General features: G+C 46.2%; 1 protein-coding gene across 2 annotated transcripts in view; it reads right to left on the reverse strand.

Moving 5' to 3' along the window:
* The window catches only part of Nmnat2 (nicotinamide nucleotide adenylyltransferase 2), a 159,153-nt gene that overhangs the window by 37,872 nt on the left and 97,628 nt on the right, over positions 1 to 23,653 (reverse strand). The window contains exons 2-3 of one of the 2 annotated variants that reach the window (XM_050135362.1): positions 12,833 to 12,969; positions 319 to 407 (exon numbers count right to left, since the gene is read on the reverse strand). In XM_050135362.1, the coding sequence (XP_049991319.1) occupies positions 319 to 407; positions 12,833 to 12,839 (96 nt within the window). In that variant the 5' untranslated portion in view covers positions 12,840 to 12,969. The remainder of the gene's footprint in view (positions 1 to 318; positions 408 to 12,832; positions 12,970 to 23,653) is intronic. The other variant, XM_050135361.1, reaches the window with a different exon arrangement.

Genomic DNA, 23,653 nt, shown 5'->3' on the forward strand with positions numbered 1-23,653 from the left:
CAACCCATAACCCGCTGTCAACCTGGAACCCAGCACAGTCACGGGAGCAGGGTACTTAACCCTCTGCCAGTCTGGAGCCCAGCACAGTCACACAGAGCAAGCACACTTCACTCCTCTCTGTGAGCATCTGGCTGTCATGGGCACCTGGCGCTTCAGCTGTGGCCAGACACCCAGGTCTGACTGTGGTCCAGGGATGAAAGCCAGATGCTTATTGTTAGGCATTTTGCATTTCCAGGAATCTCAGAGACCACGATGGGTCAATTTCATCCAGGGAAGCAGTCATGAGGAGGGAGGGTGAAGGGAGAAGGGAAAACCCACCTGTTTTCCATAGGAGTCGTGGACAGGAGAGACAATCCCACCAATCACAATGAATCTTCCAGTCTTGTGCAGGTAATCCCTGGCTCTTTCTAATTAAGAGAAGAAAACCGCATATTACAAGAGAGCAGAGGTGGATTAAAGGTGATAATTGAAATCAGTCTGTTTGGCCCTGAACCCATTAAGGTTTGGTGCTTGCTATTTAAATAGAAGGTGTCAACTTTCAAAGCAAATGGTGGTGACTCAAAGGTCTAGGAGGCGGACCTTAGCCCCAGAAATGAAAGGAGTTAAAATTTAATCTTAATTCAAGGCTTAATCCAGTGGTTAGGGTCCGTGCTGGAGGAGTCACGGGAGCGGGAGGGGTTTAAACAAGAACCTCGTTAAGGAGCACTAAGAGATGCTGATTGGAATTTACTCCTATTGTCTCTTGCAGAAATTCCAATGAACAGAAAAAGGAAGCCTCCTTAGAATATGAAAGATGGGCCGATTGCCTCACCCAATTACCCAGAAGGAAGAAATAGGAAAACAAACGTAAAGGGCCTTGTGCATAACCATAGAGAGTTAACCTGTACATAACCATAGAGAGTTAACCTGTATATAACCATAGAGAGTTAACCTGTACATAACCATTGAGAGTTAACCTGTACATAACCATTGAGAGTTAACCGCCAGCTTAGCGAGTCAGCTTCGTTACAGTTGCTTGAGATAAAAATCCAGACCAAACAAAAGCCTCCTTAGGAGAGTCCCGTTCCTTACCCAAATTGATCAGGCAAACCCAGGCACACGTTCGTAAGAAAACTAGTGAACCAGAAAAGCTTTAAAGTCTAGTAGTTTATTTCTGCCACCGTAGCAGCCTGTCTCAGCTGCTGAGGCAGTGAAGTCACCATCTGCTGCCAGAGCCTTTCTCCCGTCAGCTGTGGGACACCTGCACCCTTTAAAAGTGCTGGTGGGTCATAGTTCCCTCCTTCTCTTCTTGCTGCTTCTTCCCCTTATCTCTGTTCTGTCTGTCCATCCGCTGTTTGTCTGTCTGCCTCTCTCATGTCCCTACTCCCAGGAGTCCTTCCTCACATCCTGCCCCAAACCTCATGCGCTAACTCTGTTGTGGATGGTGTTTGCACTTAGTGGTGAACCTCGGCAGGGCCCACCGAAAGATACCCACTTCTGTAATGTTCTGTCCTGTCCCTTAAAGAGACGAACCCTGACCCCTCCCCCCCCCCCCCCCCCCCCCCCCCCCCCCCCCCCCNCCCCCCCCCCCCCCCCCCCGCCACACACACACACACACACACACACACACACACCCCACTGAGGCAGGCAGATCTTCCTTCTGCTTCCAGCCTGAGTGCTCTTTTTTTCTGTTACTCTCCTAATGAGGTAGCTGCTGCACGGCTCCTCTGCCACCCTCTGCCTCTCTCTGCTCTTCTCCCTTCTGGCCTTACCCCCTTTCCCCTTCCTTCCATAATCCATTACATAAATATCCTTCACTCTGCACGGTGTGCCCATTCGTTTGTCTCTCACCCACTATGCAGCTCCCTGCCTGGGATCCGCTGGCCCACCATGGTCTCAGGACCAGCTGCCTGCTGCCTGCCACCTGCCACCACTCGGGGACCTGTGGCATGGTCTCATGGCCCACTCCCACTGTCCCCACTTAGAGACCTGCAGCGTTTCTGCCGCTGCGCCCCCTCGGGGAACAGTGGCATTAAACCGTAACAACTTGGCTTTTCTAAAATCCTTCCACTAGCCCTGTTTTATTTCCCAGGGTGCCCATCGAGCAAATTCTATCAGGTTGCATTATTTTTAAGTTTTTATATTTGTATATGTGTGTACATATATATATATATGTTCTTGCAGAGGCAGAAATTAATTTTCTTATTTACTTTTTTACCTTACTTTTACAAAAGATATACTTTATAATTATGAGTGTGTGTGTGTGTTCTCATGCGTGCACCCTCATGCATGTGCCAGAGAAGTCCAGAAAAGGGTGTCAGATCCCTTGGAGCTACAGTTATAGGAGCTTATGAGCCCCATGCAGATGCTGGGAAGTGAACTTAGGTCTTCTGGAAAAACAGTGTTCATTCTTAGTCTCTGAGCCAGCTCTCAAGCCCCCTCTATTGTTTTTTTTTAAATGTTTATTTATTTGTTTATTCATTTGTTATGTATACAATATTCTGTGTGTATGTCGGCAGGCCAGCAGAGGGCACCAGACCTCATTACAGATGGTTGTGAGCCACCATGTGGTTGCTGGGAATTGAACTCAGGACCTTTGGAAGAGCAGGCAGTGCCCTTAACCACTGGACCATCTCTCCAGCCCCCCCTCTATTGTTTTTTGAGACAAGATCTCTCTCTGAACCTGGAGTTTATTGACTGTCCAAACTTTCTGGCCAGTGAATCTTTTTTTTATTTTAATATTTATTTATTTGGGTTTTGGAGATAGGATTTCTCTGCACAACAGCTCTGTCTGTTCTGGAACTTGCTTTGTAGACCAGGCTGGTCTCAAACTCACAGAGATCCGCCTGTCTGTACCTCAGTACTGAGATTAAAGGCGCTCCGCCATGCCTGACTTTTTGCCATGCTTTTTATATGTATGAGTGTTTTGCCTACATGTATGTATGCACACCATGTATATGTCTGATGCCCTTAGATGCCAGGAGAGGGCTTCATATCCCCTGGACTTGGAGTTACAGATGGTTGCTAGCTGCCATGTGGGTCTGGGGAACTGAACCTGTGTCCTTTGTGAGAGAAGCAAGTGCTCTGAAGCACTGAGCCACCACTCCATGCCTGTCTTTCTAAGTGGATGCTATGGATCAAAGTCAGGCCCCTCCAGCTTGAGGCAAACCCTTCACGATTGAGCCAGCCCTGAAGCCCTAAGGTATGAATTTTGGGATGGGGGAAATCTGTGAGTGGAAGGGGGAGGGAACAGCAAGCCTGGGTATAGGTTCTTTCTCAGTCAAGCTTGCATGACCTTGTGACTCTCTCTGCATTTAAAAATAATGCTCACCACAGCTGCTTCTTTTATCCCTTCCTTGTAAAATCTTTTTAAAAATTGACAATTTTTTTTAACATTTTAGATTTAATTTTCAGAGTAATAGGAAGATGGTGCCTATAACTCAGTAAGCAGCATGGTTGCTCGGACCTCTCTCCCACACAGCTTCCCTGGTCCGTGCACAGCCTTGCACTTGACTTGCTCCACTTAACTAACTGCTGTGCACGGTCTACATTACGATTCATTCTGTGCTGTAGGATTCTCTAGGTTTTGATGAGTGTGGGACACAGGCCCGTTAAGAAGTACCACACGGAGGACTTCACTGCCCAAAGTCTAGAGTGCTCTACCTGTTCGCTTTCCCTTCTCACCTTGGTCTCTGTCAGCTATGGCTTTTTTTTTTTTTTTTTAACTATTGATTGAGATTTGCCGGGGTAGTGGTCAGAAGGATGTAGCACACAGTCTCTTTAGACTGGGTCCTTCCATATAAGTTCTTCATGGCTCTCTGTGCTGGCTAGTTTTCTGTCAACCTGACACAAGCTATAGTCTTCTGAGAGGAGGGAAACTCCACTAAGAAATGCCTCCATAAGATAAGGCTGTAGGCAAGGCTATAAGGCATTTTCTTAATTAGTGATTGATGGGGGAGGGCCCAGTCCATTGTGTGTGGTGCCATCCCTGAGCTGTGGTCCTAAGTTCTCTATGAAAGCAGGCTGAGTAAGCCATGAGAAGCCAGCCAGTAAGCAGCACCCCTCCTGGCCTCTGCATCAGTTCCTGTCTCCAGGATCCTGTCCTGCTTCAATTGCCCTGACTTCTTTTGATTGTGAACAGCAATAAGGGGGTGTAAGCCAAATAAACCCTTTCCTCCCAAGTTGCTTTAGTCATGGTGTTTCCTCATAGCCATAGTAACCCAGATGAAGATGCTTACCATGGCTAAACAGTTGATTTATCTTCATCAGTGAAGAACATTCCATAATCTAGCTGGTTCTCAGTTTGCTGTTCTGTCTGCCTGATGAAACACATTGTCATTGTTCCCAGGTTTCTGGTGATTATAAACAAAGCTGACATAAAAAGCCACCAGATCTCATTACAGATGGTTGTGAGCTGCCATGTCAGTGCTGGGAATTGAACTCAGGACCACTGAGCAGCCATCTCATTGAGCCAGCCCTTCATGTAGGTGTTTGTATAATTATGTTTTCACTCATTTAGGTCAATATATAACAGTGAGATCACTAGATCATATGGTAAGAATGTGTTTAGTGCTATAATAAACTGCCATTGTCTTCTAAAATGGCTGCACCATTGTGCATTCCCACCAGCAGCAGGAAATGAGAATGATTGCACTGTATCCTTGCCAACACTTGTTATTGTTGAGTTTGTGCATTTAGTCATCCAATAGCAGTGTTACTTTGTTATCTGTTTATTTAAGACTTATTTTACTTTTGTATTTTTTCAAGGTTTATTTCTTTTCATATGCATTGGGTTTTACCTGCATATGTGTCTGTGTGAGGGTGCTGGATCCCCTGGAACTGGAGTTACAGACGGTCATAAACTTCCATGTGGGTTTAGGAATTGAACCCAGGTCCTTTGAAAGAGCAGCCAGTGCTCTGAGCCATCCCTCTAGTCCTGATTTTATATATATCTGCATTTGTTTGCTTTCTTATCACTATGATAAAAAATGAGAAGACCCAACATTTAAAATAAAGGTTTTATTTTGGCTTATAATTATAGAAGGCTGCAGTTGATAATAGTGGGAATGTCATGGTAACAGGTAGTCATCGTCAAGGACAGGAGGTTAGAGCTCGCATCTCATCCCCACACAGGAATCAGAATGAACTGGAAGTAGGACAAGACTATACACTCTCAAAGTTGCTCCCCCATTCCCGTGACATACTTTCTCCATCACGGCTTTGTAGACCAGGCTGGCATCAGACTTGAAGATCCACCTGCCTCTGCCTCCTGAGTGCTGGGATTAAAGGTGTGCACCACCACTGCCCAGCTGCAATAAAGACTCTTAAGTATTGTGCCTTCCCTCCAGCCCCTAACTTTGATTTTGAAAGAAGCACTATTAGTTCACCTGCTAAGTCTTATTTTGATATTTGAATGAATTCCATGGCCCGTGTCCCAGCCCCCCCACCCCCCCGCCCCGTCTCTTGGCCCTTCGCTCTTGTCTTTCTCAGAATCAGATCCATCTGGCCCTCTGGCCCTTGGCCGTCCCAGACACAGACCTGCAGCTGCAATGAGCCAACTCTTCCTTACTCTCATCATTTTTCCAACAAGTGTTTGTTTACTCTTTCCTTATCCATGTATTTCATTAAAATCCCAGCTCTCTCTCGAGTCCAACATGTCTGGTCTGTCCAGCACGCTCCACTCCTGGACTTACTTTCCTAACACTGTTCTGTGCATCCAGCTCAAGGGACCTGGCATTCTCTCCTGCTTTATGGATTCCTCAAAGACGGACACATTACTCTAGAGTCCCACGGGCACAGCCAGAGCGGGTGTGAGGTTAACATATCATATGAGAAACAAACTAGGCCAAAGAAGATTCACACTAAGATGCATGTAAGCCAAACAATGTTGCCATTGCCTTTGGACCACTGTGTAGGTTCCCGTTGTGCTCTAATCTGACTCCCATGCCAAAGACTTCATTGGTTCTCAAACACCCAGGAGAGTGAGTTGTCTGTCGAGCAATGGATACTCAGCAAATGTTCTCACATAGAAAGATCATGAAGCTTCAGTGCTACTCTTGCTCCTGTAGAGTGTCCTTCTCTAAGTGATCTTGAACTGTCCACTCCATTCCAGAGACCACACTCATAACATCCAGGGAACCACTTGCACCAGTGAGTTGCCGTATTAGTTGTCACTCTTTCCTCCAGCCAGGATAAATGACTCCACCGCTTGCTATGCTTCAGAGTTCATTGTCTAGTGTAAAGGGCAGTTTCAGAGAGTATTTCCCAACTCTAACTGAGTCAAAGCGCTTCAACCTGAAGAGTTACTGTGATCTTGCAGCTCAGTTCAATTTAGGAAATGCTGATGGAACATAAACCCCACAGCGGGTGCTAGAGGGACGTGAGGATAAAGCTGACTTCATCTGTTCTCTTTACTGGTTATGTGCACAGGGAAGAAAGGGTTGTTTGGCTTACATGCCCTGACCACAGGCCACCACTGAGGGAAGCCAAGGCAAGAACCTAGAGGCAGGAACTGAAGCACAGCCCATGGAGGAGTGCTGCTGACTGCTTTCTCTCTCAGCCTGCACACAAGTCAGTATAGGGGAGGCAATTCCTCAGTCGAGGTTCGTTCTTCTGAAGTGACTCTAGCTTGTCAAGTTGACAAAGCACAGTCATATGCTGAAGAAGAAAATTTGCCGAGCAGTAGTGGTGGACACCTTTGATCCCAGCATTCGAGAGGCAGAGGCAGAACTACCCAGCAGAAAGCTAAGTTATTTCTATACAACAGCAATCAAAATATAAATACAAGGGAATTTGTACAAGTCTCAACACAATAAAGTTTTTTTCCAAAATGATATGTAAATGTAATGCAATTCCTATCAAAAATCCCTGCAAGACTTTTAAAAGTGAAAATATAAAATCTACTTGGAAAGGCAAGGAACTAGAATAATTCATAGATGTTTTATTTTTAAGAACCAAGTAGAAGAAAAAGCCAAAATGTACTACAGTCTGAAAGTGGCTAACACATCATTTCAAACAGCAATCTATACACAGCACCGAGTACTAGCCATCCATAACAGGAGATGATAGCAATACACTCAACAGTTTGGGTGTGCTTGAGTCAAAGTCAACCACACTTCATATCCAAACCAGAAGAGGTGCTCAGAGGAACAATCTTAAGCTTAGTGAAGAAAAGGGAATCTCAAAGACTGGAGATGCACGATTCAATGGGTATTACATTGTCAAAAAATTAGTATTTGCCAGGGAGTAGGGCAGGGAGGGGCGGTGGGTGTGACTTAGAGCTCCGGTGAGATCTCTGTATAATGGACCAGGTTTTGTTTGCTTTGTATTATTTTAAACTATATATGTGTGTGTGATTGTGCCTGTGAGTGGGTGTCCAGAGACATGGGATCCCCGGAGCTGGAGATCAAGGTGTTTGTGAGTCACTTGACATGGCACTAAGAATCAAACCGGGGTCTTCTCTAAGAACAGTGCACACCCTAAACCACTGAGCCATCTCTCCAACCTCATGAACCAGTTCTTGTGTTGTATCTAAGTCTATACATGTAGTAAAATGGCACATACTGGATGCGAATATACACATATACATTATGTCAGTGCCAAGGCCCTCATGCTGACACTGTGCTATAGGTACACAAAATGTAACCACTAGGCACTGAGTGATTGTTACCTTTCCAGATTCCTTTGTTGAAGCCTAAACTCCCAGGTGTTAGTGTTGGGAGGTGAGGTCTTAGGCGGGTGACTAATTAATTGTAAGAACGGAGCTCTCAGGAATGACCGTGCCCAAGGGGGACCATTTACTCCTCTGCTGCCCTCCCACCTTGTAAGCCTGTAAAGGAGGCTCCATCTAGGAAGAAGGGATTCTCACCAGACATTGACTCTGCTGGTTCCTTGACTTGGGTCTTCCCACCCGCCAGCACTGTGAACAAAGTATTATGTCTTTCGCAAGTTGCCCAGCTTAAAGTGTTTTGTTACAGAGGCTCAAACAGACTAAGACAGTAACCACTGGCAGAAAGCAGATGAAGGCCACATGAATGGGATGTCTCTGCCTTATCCTTGTAACTTCCTACAGATTAATAATTATTTCAAAACAAACCATTATTTTAGAGTTCATAGGAAGCCACCAGATGTTACACTTTTAGGATAATTCTGAGCAAACCCAGGCAAATGGCCAGCAAGCTGGCTCCATTTGGGTACTTCTGGGAGGTTCCATTTTGCTGCAGTTTGGATTCCAGCATTTGGAGCTATGACAGGGCAGCATGGTGCCTCTCAAATTCCCATGTGCGCATTGAGGGTACCTGTGGAGCCGAAGTCTGGTGAGGCTGCTCCTGTGTGGCACCTTCTGGATGGTCTCGCACTGTGGGAGGGCGACAGAGGAGCGAACGGTCTCCCTTGAGCACCAGCATTCTGAGCTCGGCTCTCACAACTAACCAGTTCCCCGAGTCTCATCTCCCAACCCCTGGACAGCAGAGATCAGGAGTCAATATGGGGATTTCAGGAAGATCACATTCAGCTCATTTTGTGGGACTATTAGTACAGTACCCCTTGAGGGGGGAGGGCTTGTTCGAATCTAGATTCTGATTCTGTGGGTCGGGTGGGGCCTGGGATCATAGTGGAGCAAGAATAAGGTGACAAGGGCTTCTCCAGGTCCAGGATCAGATCCTGCCTTTATGTAAAGTGTTGCTATTTTGTTCATCTGAACGTGAATTTTTTTGTGAATTAATCTTGATGTTTAAAAGTACTGTTTATCTGCTGGTGAGACGGCTCGGCAGGTGGAGGTGCCTGATGCAAGCCTGATGACCTGACTGTGAGTCCAAGACCCACACCGTGGAGGAAGAGAACCAGAGAGCCAGCTCGCTAAAGTTGTCCTCTGAGCTGGGCATGGTGGTGCACTCCTTTAATCCCAGCACTTGAGAGACAGAGGCAGGCGGATCTCTGTGAGTTTGAGGTCAGCCTGGTCTACAGAGTGAATTCCAGGACATCCAGAGCTACTTAATGAAACCCTGTCTTGTTTAAAAAACTAAAAAAAAATAAAGCTATCCTCCGATCTGAACACACATACATACACACATATGTGTTATATTTATACATAAACACACAATAAATAAATGCAAAAAATATTGTTTCTCTTTAACTGTCGAGTATAATGGTGCCCCTTAAATGTTGCATTGTTCCCACCTAGCATGTCTCCCAAGCAGACAACACCACTGGCCTACAGACTACACACTTGGGTGTGTGTGGTGGTGGGGCAAGCCACTGTAAGGTTAAGGCACACCCCACTGCATACGCATAAAACTGTCTACTTTCTTCCACTCCCTCACTACCTTGCATAACAAGGGCCTTTCTGGGTCTTGGTAGGAAGCCAGCCCATTGGCAAAGATGTAGCTAGGGCTCTGGGATTTAATATCATGCCAGGCCTCCCAAAATGCATTCTATTTTCATCCATATACCCCAGGGAAGGAGCCAAATTGCTCTAAAGTTTACGCTCTGGGCTGATGGCTCTTCTGCTCTCATGGAGAAGGAGGACCAGAGTCAACGGCTCCATTATCCTTTCTGTCCTCAGGACCCTGAAGACCCACCATGGCCCCTGGCTTATTCCAGGCCACTGAGACTGACGTGGCTAAATCTCTGTCCTGATAGGCTCGCTACTGCCAGACTGACCTGAGCACAATCACAGCACAGGTGATCTTCCTATTATTAAAAATTCAAAAGACAGACCAGCACGCTGGCTTCTCAGTGAGCCTGGCTGACATTGTGGTCTGCTCTGCTCTTCCAGGCAGGGGTTCATGGAGAGGAACATTGCATTCAGGGTGTCAATACTAAATCAAATTTTTCTTTTTGGGTTGCAATTAGAAATGACCCCAGCTTGTGTTCACAGCCGGCGCTGCCTGCATTTTCCTTGTTTGTGAACTGCACAGAGGCTGTTGGGATTTTTAAACATTCTAAATTGCAGAAAAATCAAAAATTGGGTAATCAAGGTAGGACTAGAGCTATGAGTCTCTTTAGGCAGAGTTATTTCTGCTTAGGGATTATGAAAAACAATTCTTAAAGGAGCCATCCCTGTGGCCTTCCAGACTGAACCTTGAGCATTCTCCAGCAAAAAGTGATGAGATCTTCCTTTGCCCAAGGCTCTGTGACAGCTGCTGGGAGGAAGCTGGAGAAACGACACAGTCACCATCACCAAGGAATCTGGAGGGTTTCCGGAGCAGAACAGCGCTGATGACAGCAAAAGAAACAAGTCACTTAGGTGACGAAGGATTTCACAGGGGAGTCATCCCAGTGGATGGGGTAAGGTGGAGCAGTACAGGGTCTCTGTAGCCCAGATTAGTCTCAGACTCATGACCCCTCTGCCTCAGCCTCCAGAGTGTTGGGATCATGGCTAAGTATCACCATGCCCAGCCTCAAAATTCATCCATTTCAAAAAAGATTTAGAAATGTCTTTTTCTTCAGAGGTAGAAAGCTAAATGTGTGTGTCTTTACATAACTCTAAAGCTAAATATATATATAGTTTGTATCATATATATGACACAAACTAAATATAAATGTAAAAATGTGACAAAAATTAAAAAGCTCTCTCTTTAGTGAAACCCTAAAACACCTGAAAGGATTATTTTAGAATCTCACAGACTACAACATAAAGGGTGCGTGGGCTGGAGCGGGTTGAAAACAGATGAGGAAAGAGACCAAGATAGGAAGCCTCCAGGGTTTCATGCTAGGGATCCAATCCATGTCATTTGTATGGACTGGGGTTCTACTTTAAACTACTAGTCTGTCTGTCAGTCAATGCCTTACTGACCTCTGAGTACAGCCCACCCTGCAGGCTTCTGACTCAGGCCAGTGTAGGCTCTGGGTTTACCTGGGGAATAGCTTTGTTTCTGCCAGGTGCTGCAGGTAGACTCTACTTAACCCCTTTTAGTGGGGGTGTGGTCATGCTGACGTGGTGATGGGGCCTAAATGTTCTTTTTGTCCTAAAGAATACTGTTGGAGGGCTGGGGAGATGCCCAGCAGTTAAAGGAGCTTGCTACACAAGCCTGGCAACCTACACGCAATCCCTTCATTAAGGTGGAACGGGAATGTACTCCACAAAGTTGCCCTCTGACCTCTACACAGTGCTGTGGCTTTGACATCTGCCCACACAGACAATAATAATAACAAACTGGCAAGCATCATTTCCTTCATTGCTTTATTACTGATAGGAGTCTTCCCTCTACATACCCAAGTGGAGCTATCTTCCTTGTCCAGAAGCTTCCTTTTACAGGGACTAAGAAGGACCTGACCAGGCTGGCTGGGCAATCTTTTTGGCTCTCACACTAATATCCCCACGTTTCAGAAAAGTTTTGTTTCCAACAAACAGAAAGGTTATACGGTAGGCTGAACAATGGCCCTCTAAGAACACCCACCAGCAACCTATGAGATGGAAAAAGGAACTTCGCTGATGTCACGTGAAGATCTTGAGATGAGGAAACAATCCTGTTTTTAATCTGGGAGGATCCCATGTAATTCTGAAGGTCTCTAGGGAGGACCAATCTCTGAGGAGAGCGACCACAGAAGCAGAGATGACGAGACTGAAGGGTTCCATGAGAACATGGATGACAGGGAAGACAGAGGAAGGGGCCAGGAGAAGAGGAACACAGATGGGCTCTGGATTTTGGAAGAAACAGAATCTGGCCCAGGGCTTCCCAGAAAGAACACACCTTGACTTTAAGACTTTCTGCAGTGCAACACCACAGAAATGCTGGGCCGGTGGCAAGGACGGCGGAAGAACTTAGCAAGTTGCGAGCTGAGAAATCTGTGCCGTAAGCAAGCACACTTTTGGCAACAGCAGCACATCTAGTTGTCACCCTGTCTGTCCCCAGATCAGGGTGTCCTGTGACCAGTGAGCTATTCATGCCCAGAACCAGAGTTTTCTGTGCTCAGCATGGAAGAACAAGAACTAACCACAGCAGATGTGGCAAGAGGAAGTTGGCTCACAGGAAGTGTGCCGTGAGGGGGGGGGGGATCTTACAAGGACACAAAGAACACAATTTTAGGATCATTCCACTGTTATTTTTATGTTCCGCTGGGAAAAACAAAATAACTAAAACTAAAGCTTCACAGTAACTTCGCAGCCCCAAATAAAACCTTCGCAATTCTTTCAGACCAGCTCCCTCCTTTAACAGCCGAGCTTTATCTAATCAACCGAGGTTCAAATCCTGCCTCTGGCGTTAGTCAGGTAACTGTTGTATTCAGGCATCTGTTCTGACCTGCCCTAATGTTCTGACCTGCCCTTAGGGTCCTGACAGGATCCGTCCTCAGCTGTAGCCACTAAGAGCATCTCTCGTGCACATTTGCTACATCCCCTTTTAAAAGGTGGGTCTTGCCCACCTCCTGTCTCTTTCCCCCTCCCTTTCCCTCTCTCTTTTCCACCACTCTTGTCCCCTTGTCTCTTGTCTCTGCCCACCTCTCTGTCCCCTTTTCTCTGCTCTTCCAATAAACCTCCTATACGAGCTCTGTTGCATGGTGTGACTTTTCTTTGTGGCATTTTTTTAAAATTACAACAGTAACTGTGGGTTACCTACCAGTTGCACAGCTGCTCTGACCGCCACACCTCTCAAGCTGGAGGGTCTTTCAGAGACCATATATTGGACTTAGAGAGTTGTGGTTTCTGTTTTGTTTTGTTTGAGACAGGGTTTCTCTGTGTAGCCCTGGCTCTCTTAGAACTAACTCACTCTGTAGACCAGGTGAGCCTTGAACTCACAGAGCTTCCGAGTGCTGGGATTAAAGGTGTGCATCACCACCCAGTGGCTTGAGGGTTGTGACATTAATAAAAAGAGCTCAGCAAGTTGCTGGGGTGGCATAGCTCAGTAGCACTTACCTGACATCACAAGGCTCTGCCTGAGTGTGGTCCCAGCGCTACATGCCGAAACCAACAAAACCCCCTGAACAGCTTGCCAGCACTCGGGGAGCGTAGGCCTTATCTTTAGTTTCTGGGGCAGGTCCAGTAATGTCTCTCTGGAGGAAGGCAGAAAGGGAACAAGGAAAACTAAAAAACTCCTTTAAATATTTTTTTTTTTGTTTTTGTTTTTGTTTTTCAAGACAGGGTTTCTCTATGGTTTTGGAGCCTGTCCTGGAACTAGCTCTTGTAGACCAGGCTGGCTAGTTTATCAGTGCATGGTGGTGCACAGTTTTAATCTCTGAACCCGAGAGGCAGTGGCAGGTGGAGCTGTGACAGCCTGAGGCCAGCCTGGCCTATGAAGTAAGACACTGTCTCAGTAAATAAACAGATAAGTCACCAGCAGTGGCAGACACACCGTTAGCAGCCTCTGTGTGTGAGAGAGGGGGTCGAGTCCAGGCAGTCTCCCTTTAGGCCAACAGAGTTTACAGCTTGCCCTGAAGAGATGCTTGTCCTATGTCCCTCGCCTCCTTTATCAGCTTACCCACCTACCAACAAAGGAATTGTTCCCGGATGGAACTGGGAAGCCACATGCAGTCTCATCAGACCCACTCTTGACTGTTCTTTCACTGAAAGGAAACGAAGGGTTCTGAGTAAGCACAGAACAGACACCCTCGGAGGTGGTGGCAGGTTGTGCTTGGGTAGCCTGTTGTGCCCGTGAGCCTCAGCCGGCAGCTGAGCTACCAAGTGTGTTTGGATGACGGATGGGTGAGGGAGCAGCAGGCAGGCCAAATCAGCCTGGACCACACTAGCCAGGCTATGCGTGGCGTTCTGTGGGCGCAGAGCAAAAGAAGTTTCTGCTTTGATGGATTAGGTGACTTTGGAAGATTTGATTTGTCTTCTGAAAGTCTCCCAGAGGCTCCACTGCTCCTCTCCCAGCCCACCTGAGGCAGATCCAGAAGACACTATGAGAAAAGCTTTCGAACAGCCTGTCCTGTTAGGACTGTGACGTGGAACTAGGTGTCCCTCAGCAGTATTACTTAAGGCAGGTCTTTAAAATGATGCTCCTGAGTGTCACTGAGGAGGAGGGTGGAGTGCACATTACCCCAGAGCTGGTGGGAGGATAAATTGATGAAGCCTTTTAGGAAAGCAATAGGGCCCCCGGCATCTATCAAAATGACAGATGGCTATAACCTTTGACCTGGCAATTCCATTTCCAGGAATCTATACTACGGGAAAAACTGGCACATGGGCAGAGATGTGTTTTACTTCAAGTGTGATTTGTGATAATTAAAAGTCTAAACCAATCAAACAAAACTCAAAAGTAAGCAGTTAGAAAATCATACTACATACATTCAAAGGAAATATTATGTATCTATTAAAAAGAAGGAGGTAAAACTATCGGTATGGCGTGAGAAGGTCTCCGAGTCACATTGTTAGGTGGGAGGAAAAAACTAAGTCACAAAAAATGCAGGCTGGGCCATTTAGATACAACTGTCTGAGTATGGAGTAGCTTCAGATGGTGATAATATAAACAGAGGAGAAAATCAGAGCTAGGGGACAGACTGGTGGCACGGGTCAACTCCAATGACTCACACTGGAACAGAAGGGAAAATGTGCACAGCTTAGGGGCGGCTGACACAGAGTCCCCCGGGGGAGAGCCAGGCCAGGTGGCTGCCGCACAGCAAGGACAGCCGGTGGTGGTGTCAGGACAGCTCAAGGAAAGGACAGGAAGGAAGAAGCTTGGGACTGCGGGTTAAGCCTTTAGTGCACTTCGAGCAAGAGTTTTAAGGAGAGTGCTCTGAGTTTTGCTTCCGAAAATGAATTGTAGGGAATAAGGGCAGAGGCAGTGAGCACAGTTAATTAAGAGAGGATTCCAAGAAGCAGCACAGAAATGACAGAGGCGAACCTTGCTAATCTCTACACCTCATGGCACTTACCCTTAAATTAGATATGCTAATATGGGAAGGAGTGGATAATAAGATTTTTTTTTTCTTAAAGTAAGAAAGCCTACAGCCCTGCACTGAACGGTAAAATTGTATTAGTGCAGAACCATTAGCAGTGGGACATACCTCCCATCCCAACACTCCGGAGACAGAGGCAGGAGGATCAACCTAGAGTCATTGCCAGCTTGGTCTACACAGTGAGTTCCAGTCCAGCTAGGGCTACATAGTAATAACCTGTTTCAAAACACCCAAACAAACAAACAAAAAAAACTAGTCAAGGAAATTGCATAGCGCAGTGCTGGCTTAGCTGTTTTAGTTTATATTAGTATACTCTACGACATTTGCATGGCACAGAGTCACTTAACGAGGTGTGGCCTAGGCTGTGACTCCATTAAATGATATAAGACTACATTACGATAGAATCCAATTTTTCAATACCTCATTACTTATGCAGACTTGCTTTGCTGTGATTGCATGTGATCTGGGTACACTGTGTTTGCAAAACAAGGTAGTTCATTCCACAGCCTGGTGTGACAGTGGAGGGTCTGAAATAAGAGGCAACAGTGTCTCACCAACCTCAAAAGGCAAGAGGAGACCCCAGGAGCTACAGCCTGCTGCACAAAATTCATCGGGAAGCAGCGTGGTCCCAGAAGCTGAAGTTGGAGCAGGTCAGGCCATTTTCAGTCTAATTTAAAGTATTGCAGAGCTCATCAATCAAGTGAACCCTCTCAGCGTTTTCTTAACGTAAGGTGGATACCTTTGACCTGGTAATCTTGGGCATTCACCCCATGTGATCCATGTTCCATTCTTCAAATGTAAATATGAGAACTATGACCTTTTGCCTAACAGGGGTTCTAATTAGGAGAGGAAGATGAAGGGACGAGGTAAATCTGGAGACTCAACCCAGGTGGGGCTCAGACAGATGCTCCAAAAACATTCTTAGGATGCCAGATTCTTCCTTCTTATTGATTAAAGACAGCCTGGCAAGCCAGATCTTCATCTCTTTAGTTTTCTGTTCTTCAGGATCCTAGCTCTGCTCTCAAATACTCCTTATACAAAGCTGGGCCAGGGGTTCCAGCACTCAGGAGAGGGCTGTGGGTTTGAGACCTAACTGGACTGACTGTATTGTGAGTTTGAGACCAGCCTGAGCCACACATCTGGACCCTGACTCAAAAGTTAACAAACAAACCAGGCATATGCTACACGCCTTTAATCCCCGCACTCTGGAGGCGAAGACCAGTTCAGCTCTGTGAGTTCGAGGCCAACCTGATCTACAGAGTGAGTTCCAGGACAGCTAGGGCTACACAGAGAAATTCTGTCTCAACAACAACAACAACAAAATAAAAGGTAACAAATGGGACAGCAATAGAATGTTGGAAGCTCCAGAAGAGCCAGTGTGTAGACCCTCTGGTCCCAACACTTTGCTAAGCTGTCATCTAGCTATCATCTAGCAAACTGTATCGTCAGAATGTCTTAGCCACGGAATCTTAACCACTTCTCCCTGCCTTAGGCCGGGCTGAATCAAGTGTCTTCAGTCTGGTCCCCTCCAACCTCAAGTATTTTTCTTAAGATAGGAAAGGCTGCCATAAGGGATTTCAGACCCAGCGTCCTTAGCCAGGCTCGACTGGTGACATCTCCAGTTGTTTTGGGTTGTGACAACCAAAATGGGTAAGTCCTGATGTCTAACAGGTCGTGGTCAGGGATGCTATTAAATACCCATAATAATACGCTGGCTAGCACCCATGTTCCCAAGTGGGCCTGGTGTCAGAGACCTGTAATCCTAGCTCTTCTGGAAGCTAAGCTAGGAAGATCTGAAGTTGAAGGCCAGGCTGAACCATTTACAGAAACTCTTCTCAAATATCATCTTTTGTAAGTAAAGGAGGGCCTGGGAACACCATGCATGAGGCTCTGGGTTCAATCCTGAGTACCTCCCACTCCCCAAAAGTTCTAGTAGTATGTTGATAGTGTAGTTGCTTTGGACAGGATCCTGTGCTGGGCCCCACCGACTAGACTGTAAGTCCAGTCATGCACAGCCAAGTTCCAAGTTCCATATCTTCCGTGTTGAAATGAGGTTGTTTATTTGGCCTGAGAAGGCAGGGACTTACAGAAGAGCTACCTTCTCAAACAGTGGGTTTGCAGGCACAGTGATGTCCTTTTGTCCCAATCCCCTCACAAAAAAAGAAGTAACTGATACCCATCTGTCTTGATTCTATTTCTCTGTCCACCTGCATCCGTGCTACATTGAAATGAGCCACCTATCAGCTTTTCTTTCTTTTAGGAATGGTTTCGACTGTCTTCCAGCTTTTTTTGTCTGTAATCCAACATCATCTACTTGGCTCATTGTGGAGGCCCAAAAATGTGTGCCTATTTCTACCTGTCTGAAAGTCAGAGTTTCAGCTTGCTCAAAGTTGTTAGCAGTCCACCCTGACCAAAGGTCAGAGAGTTGGAACTTACTTCTATTCCGTCAAGGTTATTGTGTTTCTACCTCAAACAAAAGTCTCCACAAGATTTAGAGCAGAGCCAGCCGGGCGGTGGTGGTGCACGCCTTTAATCCCAGCACTCGGGAGGCAGAGGGGAGGCAGAGGCAGGCAGTTCTCTGTGAGTTCGAGACCAGCCTGGTCTACAAGAGCTAGTTCCAGGACAGGCTCCAAAACCACAGAGAAACCCTGTCTTGAAAAACAAAACAAAACAAAACAAGATTTAGAGCAGAGAGTTCTGCCTCTCAAGGTTATTGTCCACAGCTGCGGCTAATTCCAGCCGCAGTATTTCAGGAATAGAGAAGTAGTAGATGTGTTTCTACCCCAAACAAAAGCCTAAGGATCCTACAAAGTTTCAACCCCCTTATGGTGATAACAATGGATTCCACCCAGGGAGTGGTTTGGCTGCGTTACTTGTCTTGTTCTAGCAACAAATTTTTTTAACGAAGAATGTAGCCTGCAACCTTCAACTGGTATGTTCATTCCCTTGTGTCCTGTTAAGGCATTTTTTTTTTAAATCTTACTCCTATCTTTTGGGGTCAGGGGTATTTTAAGCAAATGGAAAGTAAGCATAGGCAATTTCAGTACTCACTGGAACCCCCTCCTGGTACTACCCTATGTTTCTGTTTTATTATTTTCACTCGCATCTTCGTTCTCTTTACTATTTTTCTAATCCCCACACTCCTACCCTGGTAAGTGGTATTTTTGTCGAGGCTGGTCCCCAACAGCTCATCAGAATATTTCTTTTATTTTGTGAAACAAAGTGTCACTGGGTTCAGGAACTGAAAACAAGGCCAGGATCTGTGAATCAGGGCTAGTAAGATGGCTCCGTTGGTAGACGCTCTTGCAGCCAAGTCTGAGGAACCACGCGGTAGAAGGAGAAAACTCCTCCCACAAGGCATATTGTCTTCTGACTTCCGTGAGCTGCTGTAGTACGCACGCATCCTCCACCCCCAAGCACACAGTAAAAATAAATAAAACATAGTGATAACATGTCACAAGAAAGGTTCTTAAATTGTTTTAAATCTGTCCTTTGACAGATCCAAGGTTGATGAAACCTGTTCTAGACCCAGGAAGTAAAGCCCCCATCTGAAAGATTCAGTGGTAAATAATGTTACTTCAGGCGGAAGAATTATGGCCCCCGAGGAAGGGAATCAAGGGACCAGTATTTCATATTGCCCTGTTTCTAGCACAAGACAACACTAATGGAAGAAACAACCAAGCCAAGAACCAGCGTGACAGATGCTTGCCTGGTAAAGGCGGTTCCTTTACAGGGAGGCTGCATGAGCTCAGGGCTAAGGTCCCCACTTAGCCTTCCAGCTCAGCCTGCTTCCTTCCCTGTTTTACAAAGGTCAGCTCCCATCGGGCCTCTAATGCTTTAAAAACTCCTCCTGCTCCCACAGAGGAATGGTTTCTGTGGCCAGCAGTCAGAGTTCAGGCTTTTGGAATGAGCAGCCCAGGCCCTTGCGGGGGGAATTCCTGGCTGAGGATCAAGAGAGACCCTTTCTACTCACAAGTCCTAATTAATTAATTGGTTCTTTATGAAGAGCTGTAAGGAAATGATTACTACCACCAGCCCGGAAAGGGTTTTTAAGCAGTCTTGTATTTTCAAATCCAGAATAATGTCACACAGTAACCAGGCGGAACGTACTGCTCTGGCCCCGTGCCACTCAACTGGCAAGGGTTTTTCTTCCTCCTGGAAGTTCAAACAGCAAGGAGCTCTTTGTGCTTCTCCGCAGGGGGTGGACAAAGAGACTTGTCCCAAGACGTGCTCTAGGCAGGACCTCCTTCCTCTTGCTTCTCAGAGGGATCCGCTGTACAGCCCAGGTGACTGACAGCCGTGAAATCTATTTTAGTTCCCAGTGTCTGAGAAATGGGCTCCTCTAAGGACCCACCCCACGCATGCACGTATCTCTCCCCATGTTCTGTCAAATTTAGCCAGGATAAATTTAGAAATTTATAAACACCACAAGATAGAAAAAGCAGACTTTTTTTTCCCTAGGCATATTAGTCACAGGCTTGGGTGGGTTTTTGTTTGTTGTTAGAACGGATATAGATTTGTTAAGGAAAAATGAGAATGAAGTCCTGTGCTTGGAAGGGGCTCAAAGGCAGAGAAGTCAGTAACTTATGGTTTTCAAATTTCAGACTCAGGAGGGCTGGAGAGATGGCTCAGAGGTTAAGAACACTCACTGGCTGCTCTTCCAGAGGTCCTGAGTTCAATTCCCAGCAACCACATGGTGGTTCACAACCATCTATAATGAGATATAGTGCCCTCTTCTGGCCTATAGGGATATATGCAGGCAGAATACTGTATACATAGTAAATAAACAAATCTTAAAAAAATTTTAGACTCGGGCCAGGCAGTGGTGGCACATGCCTTTCTTTAATCCTAGTACCCAGGAGGCAGAGGCAGGCAGATCTCTGTGAGTTCGAGGCCAGCCTGATCTACAAGAGCTACAAGCTCCAGGACGGGTTCCAAAGCTACAGAGAAAAACCTGTCTTGAAAAACAAACAACAACAACAAAAAGGCCTCTGAGGTGGCTCTACAGATGAAAATGTTTGCTATAAGCCAGCAGCCTGAGCTGGATCCCTGGGAGCCACACAGCGGGAAGAGAGAACTGACTCCTACAAACTGTCTTCCTACACACATGTACACTGTACACAAAACACATACAACATATGTAATACAAATATAAAATTTAAAAAAATTTCACTTACAAACAAGTTACAGAAATTATAGTTTTCCTAGTCCATTCTTTCCTCCCCCTAATAAACCATCCCGTATTTATTTATTTTGTTTGCATGTGGGGTGGGGACACTCAGGCACATCACTGGAGTAGAGGCCAGAGGACAGCCTGCCCTGTGGGGATTGGTTCTCTTCTTCCACCTTCCGTGTCTTGGGGTGGAATTCAGGTCAGCAGACTTGGCCATAGGGACCATCACTCCCTTGAGCCATGTAGTCGGCCCAGCGATGACCGCTTGTTGATATCTTACCACAACTACTTTATCATTTCCGTTCTCGTATCTTCATATTAAACTATTTGGTAGTGAGATGTGCTTTTTTTTTTTTTTTTTTTTTTTTTTTTTTTTTTTTTNTTTTTTTTTTTTTTTTTTTTTTTTTTTTTTTTTTTTTTTTTTTTTTTTTTTTTTTTACATGCTGCAGTGTGTATTTCCTGAGGGAAAAGACACATGCCAGTTTATCAAACTCTTCTGTCTCTCACTAAGGAAAGGGCCAACATTCGGCATATGGCTTAAAGTTTGGGCTAACAGAGTGAAATCCTGCCAAGGTTCTCCCAGTAAAATGGGATCAAATCTCGACTCCACTGCCTTCTAGCACCTCGGGGAAATGCCGATGATACTGCCTTTCTCCAGGGTCACTGCGAGGACAAATGGTCTACGTCATGTAAGACTGTGGCTGATATCAACACCGCTTCGCCACTGGGATTCCCTCCGACCTGTTTCATTTCATTTTATTTTGAGGCAGAGTCTCCTGTCCCACACGCTAGCCTCACACCTGAGGATGGTCTTGAACTCCTGATTCTCTGTCATCCACTCCCTGGATGCTGGGATTACAGGTGTGTGCAACTACACCTGGCCTCCTGTTTTTTAATTTGTTACCATACAGGCCTGTTAGTTTTCGGCATTTCTCCAGCCAGGGTTCTCTCCAGTAAGGCCAGGTCAGTTTTCAATGTCGGATTCGTCAGGAAATACAAGGCCCCCTAACTTCTCCTTCCCACTGCCAGCCTCTGCTGCCTCCCATCCCTAACACACAGACACCGTGCTGTTCTGAGATGTTGACAAGCATACGGAATGGAGGAGGATGGAGTGACATTGAGGTACCCATGCTTGACAGCATGAGGCCACAGAGAGCCCGGTGTGCCTGACGTCACACACGTCATAACAGCGAAGGAACTATAAACAGAGTATTCCCCCCAACCCTGGAGAGAAGGGAGACCTTGGCTTCCAGTATTTGGGCCAACCAGCCAAACTCTCTTCCCAGGCACGGATAAGTGGGTGTTTGGTTAGTAAGGAACAAGAAAACATACGTTTAATAGCAACTTGTCAATATTCCTGGCAGTCTGCCCAGATGTTTAGAGAGTTTCTATTTTAAACATTTCTTTTTTGACAGATAGGCCTCTTCAAATCTGACGTCAATGGCATGTAATGATTAATCCCTAATTATTATGATGGGGGCCCCAAAGGGGAAGGCTGACACAAAGGACCTGAAGCGGGAGCTCTGATGTCAAAAGCCCCAGCTCCCGCCGGTTCTTCTTCTCCAGGCACCGGCTAGGTGTGCAGCTGTAGGAGCAGAGGGCTTCTGATGAGTGACAGCTTCATGCCGCACATTTGGGAAGCAGCCCAGCTGTAGCAGGGGTCACAGCTGGACATACCAGACAATCTCCCACATGGAACCTTCTGCGTAGCTCCACAGCCCTCTCTTGGGGGCTTGCAAACCTTCCACAATCCCTTGCCTGTAGGTGAAGGCCAAGCTCTGAGTATACCATGAGTGTGTGTGTGTGTGGGGGGGGTATTCTTCTCATCGGAGCCCTTCGCTGTCTCCCCTCACCTCTGACCCTATCTCCCAGGGACATGCGCCTTTACCCACTAATTTCTTCTGCTTGAGCTGCACTTCTCCCACCCTTGGTAACACCCACCAGCCCTTCAGAATCCACCTGCCATGCCATCTTCAAGGGCAGGATGCTATCCTTCCCATCTCTGCATGTACCACCAGGATCAGGCTGACCACGCGCCCCCACGAGGGAAACAGCGTGGTTAACTTTCCTTCGTCACTTCCAGTCCTTGACCAGGGTCTGGACCTACCCAGTGCTCAACTAGGCTTGAAAGAGTTAAACTGAAGGGCAAGGGGTGGAGCTGTGTCAAGCCTCCCTTCACAAGGAGGCATTTGTTAGTAGTGTGTATCCCTGAGCTGAACACATGTGCAAAAGGATGGGCCTCTTAAAACCTGGGTTCCCAGGATAAAGGTGAATTTTGCTCTTACAGCTGCAGTCTCTCCTGGGGGAGGGAAGGGTAGGGCGTGGTGTGTGTGCTGCTTTTAAGAATTTAAATTCTTGCCAGGTTGTGGTGGTGAATGTCTTCCAACTTAGCACTTAGGGAGCAGTGGCAGGCAGATCTCTGAGTTTGAGGTCAGCCCGGTCTACAGACCAAGTTCCAGGACAGAGAAACCCTGTTTTAATAAATAAATAAATAAATAAATAAATAAATAAATAAATTTCCTAATACCACCTCATGCAGACTTTAAGAAAAGAATGAAATAATGGGGAAAAAAAGAATTTGGCATGGTGGTGCACGCCTTTAATCTCAGCACTGGGGAGGCAGAGGCTGACAGATCTCTCCGAGGTCCCGGCCAGCCAGAGCTATACAGTGAGACCCTGTCTCAAAATAAACTAACAAATAAATGATAAGCAAGCAACAATACATTCAGCAGAGTGTGGTGCTGTATACCTGAACAGCAGAATGGCAAGTTCAAGTCCAGCCGAGTCAACAGAGTAAGGCCTCTCTCTCAAAACAGGTTTTTGGTGTGTGTGTGTGTGTGTGTGTGTTTATTTTTAAATATTTAACTTGCATCTTACTTACCTTGGGTATGTGGGGGAGCGGGGTGCACTGGGGCACCACGCGTGTGAATGTCAGAGGACAGCTTTGTAGACTTGGGTCATTCCTTCCAGCATGTGGGTCCTGGGCATTGAACTCAGGTGACCAAGCCTGGTGGCAGCCCCTTTGCCCACTAGGCCCTCTCAGTAGGCCTGCTCCCACCCCACACTTTCTTCTCTCTCTCTCTCTCTCTCTCTCTCTCTCTCTCTCTCTTTTTTTTTTTTTGAAATTTTCTTTTTTTAAAAAATATTTATTTATTTATTATACAATATTCTGTCTGCGTGTATGCCTGCAGGCCAGAAGACGATGCCAGACCTCATTACAGATGGTTGTAAGCCACCATGTGGTTGCTGAGAATTGAACTCAGGACCTTTGGAAGAGCAGGCAATGCTCTTAACCACTGAGCCATCTCTCCAGCCCACTTTCTTCTCTTTTAAGGCTGGCAATGTAGACTGATACTTCCCTAGCACATGGGAATCTCTGAGTTCAGACAAGGATTTCAAAAACAAACAAAACAAAACACAAGTTTAGAAAACCAGGTGCAGGGTGCACTCCTGTGATCCTAATACTCCTAATACTTAGGAGGCTGAGGCAAAAAAGATTGCTGTGAGTTCAAGGCCAACCTGGGCTATACGGATTATCAAAGAAAAATGAAAACCTTAAACTGACATTCTATCTGAGTATTTCAACCAAATATATATTTTTTTCTCTTATGGTTTACCTCTCCAAAACTGTACTGCTGACAATTAGGGAAAGAAAAATAGGAGCAT

Source organism: Alexandromys fortis, unplaced genomic scaffold (assembly GCF_014885135.2).
Source record: "Alexandromys fortis isolate MF-2015 unplaced genomic scaffold, M_Fortis_MF-2015_v1.1 scaffold_21, whole genome shotgun sequence".
NCBI lineage: Eukaryota > Metazoa > Chordata > Mammalia > Rodentia > Cricetidae > Alexandromys > Alexandromys fortis.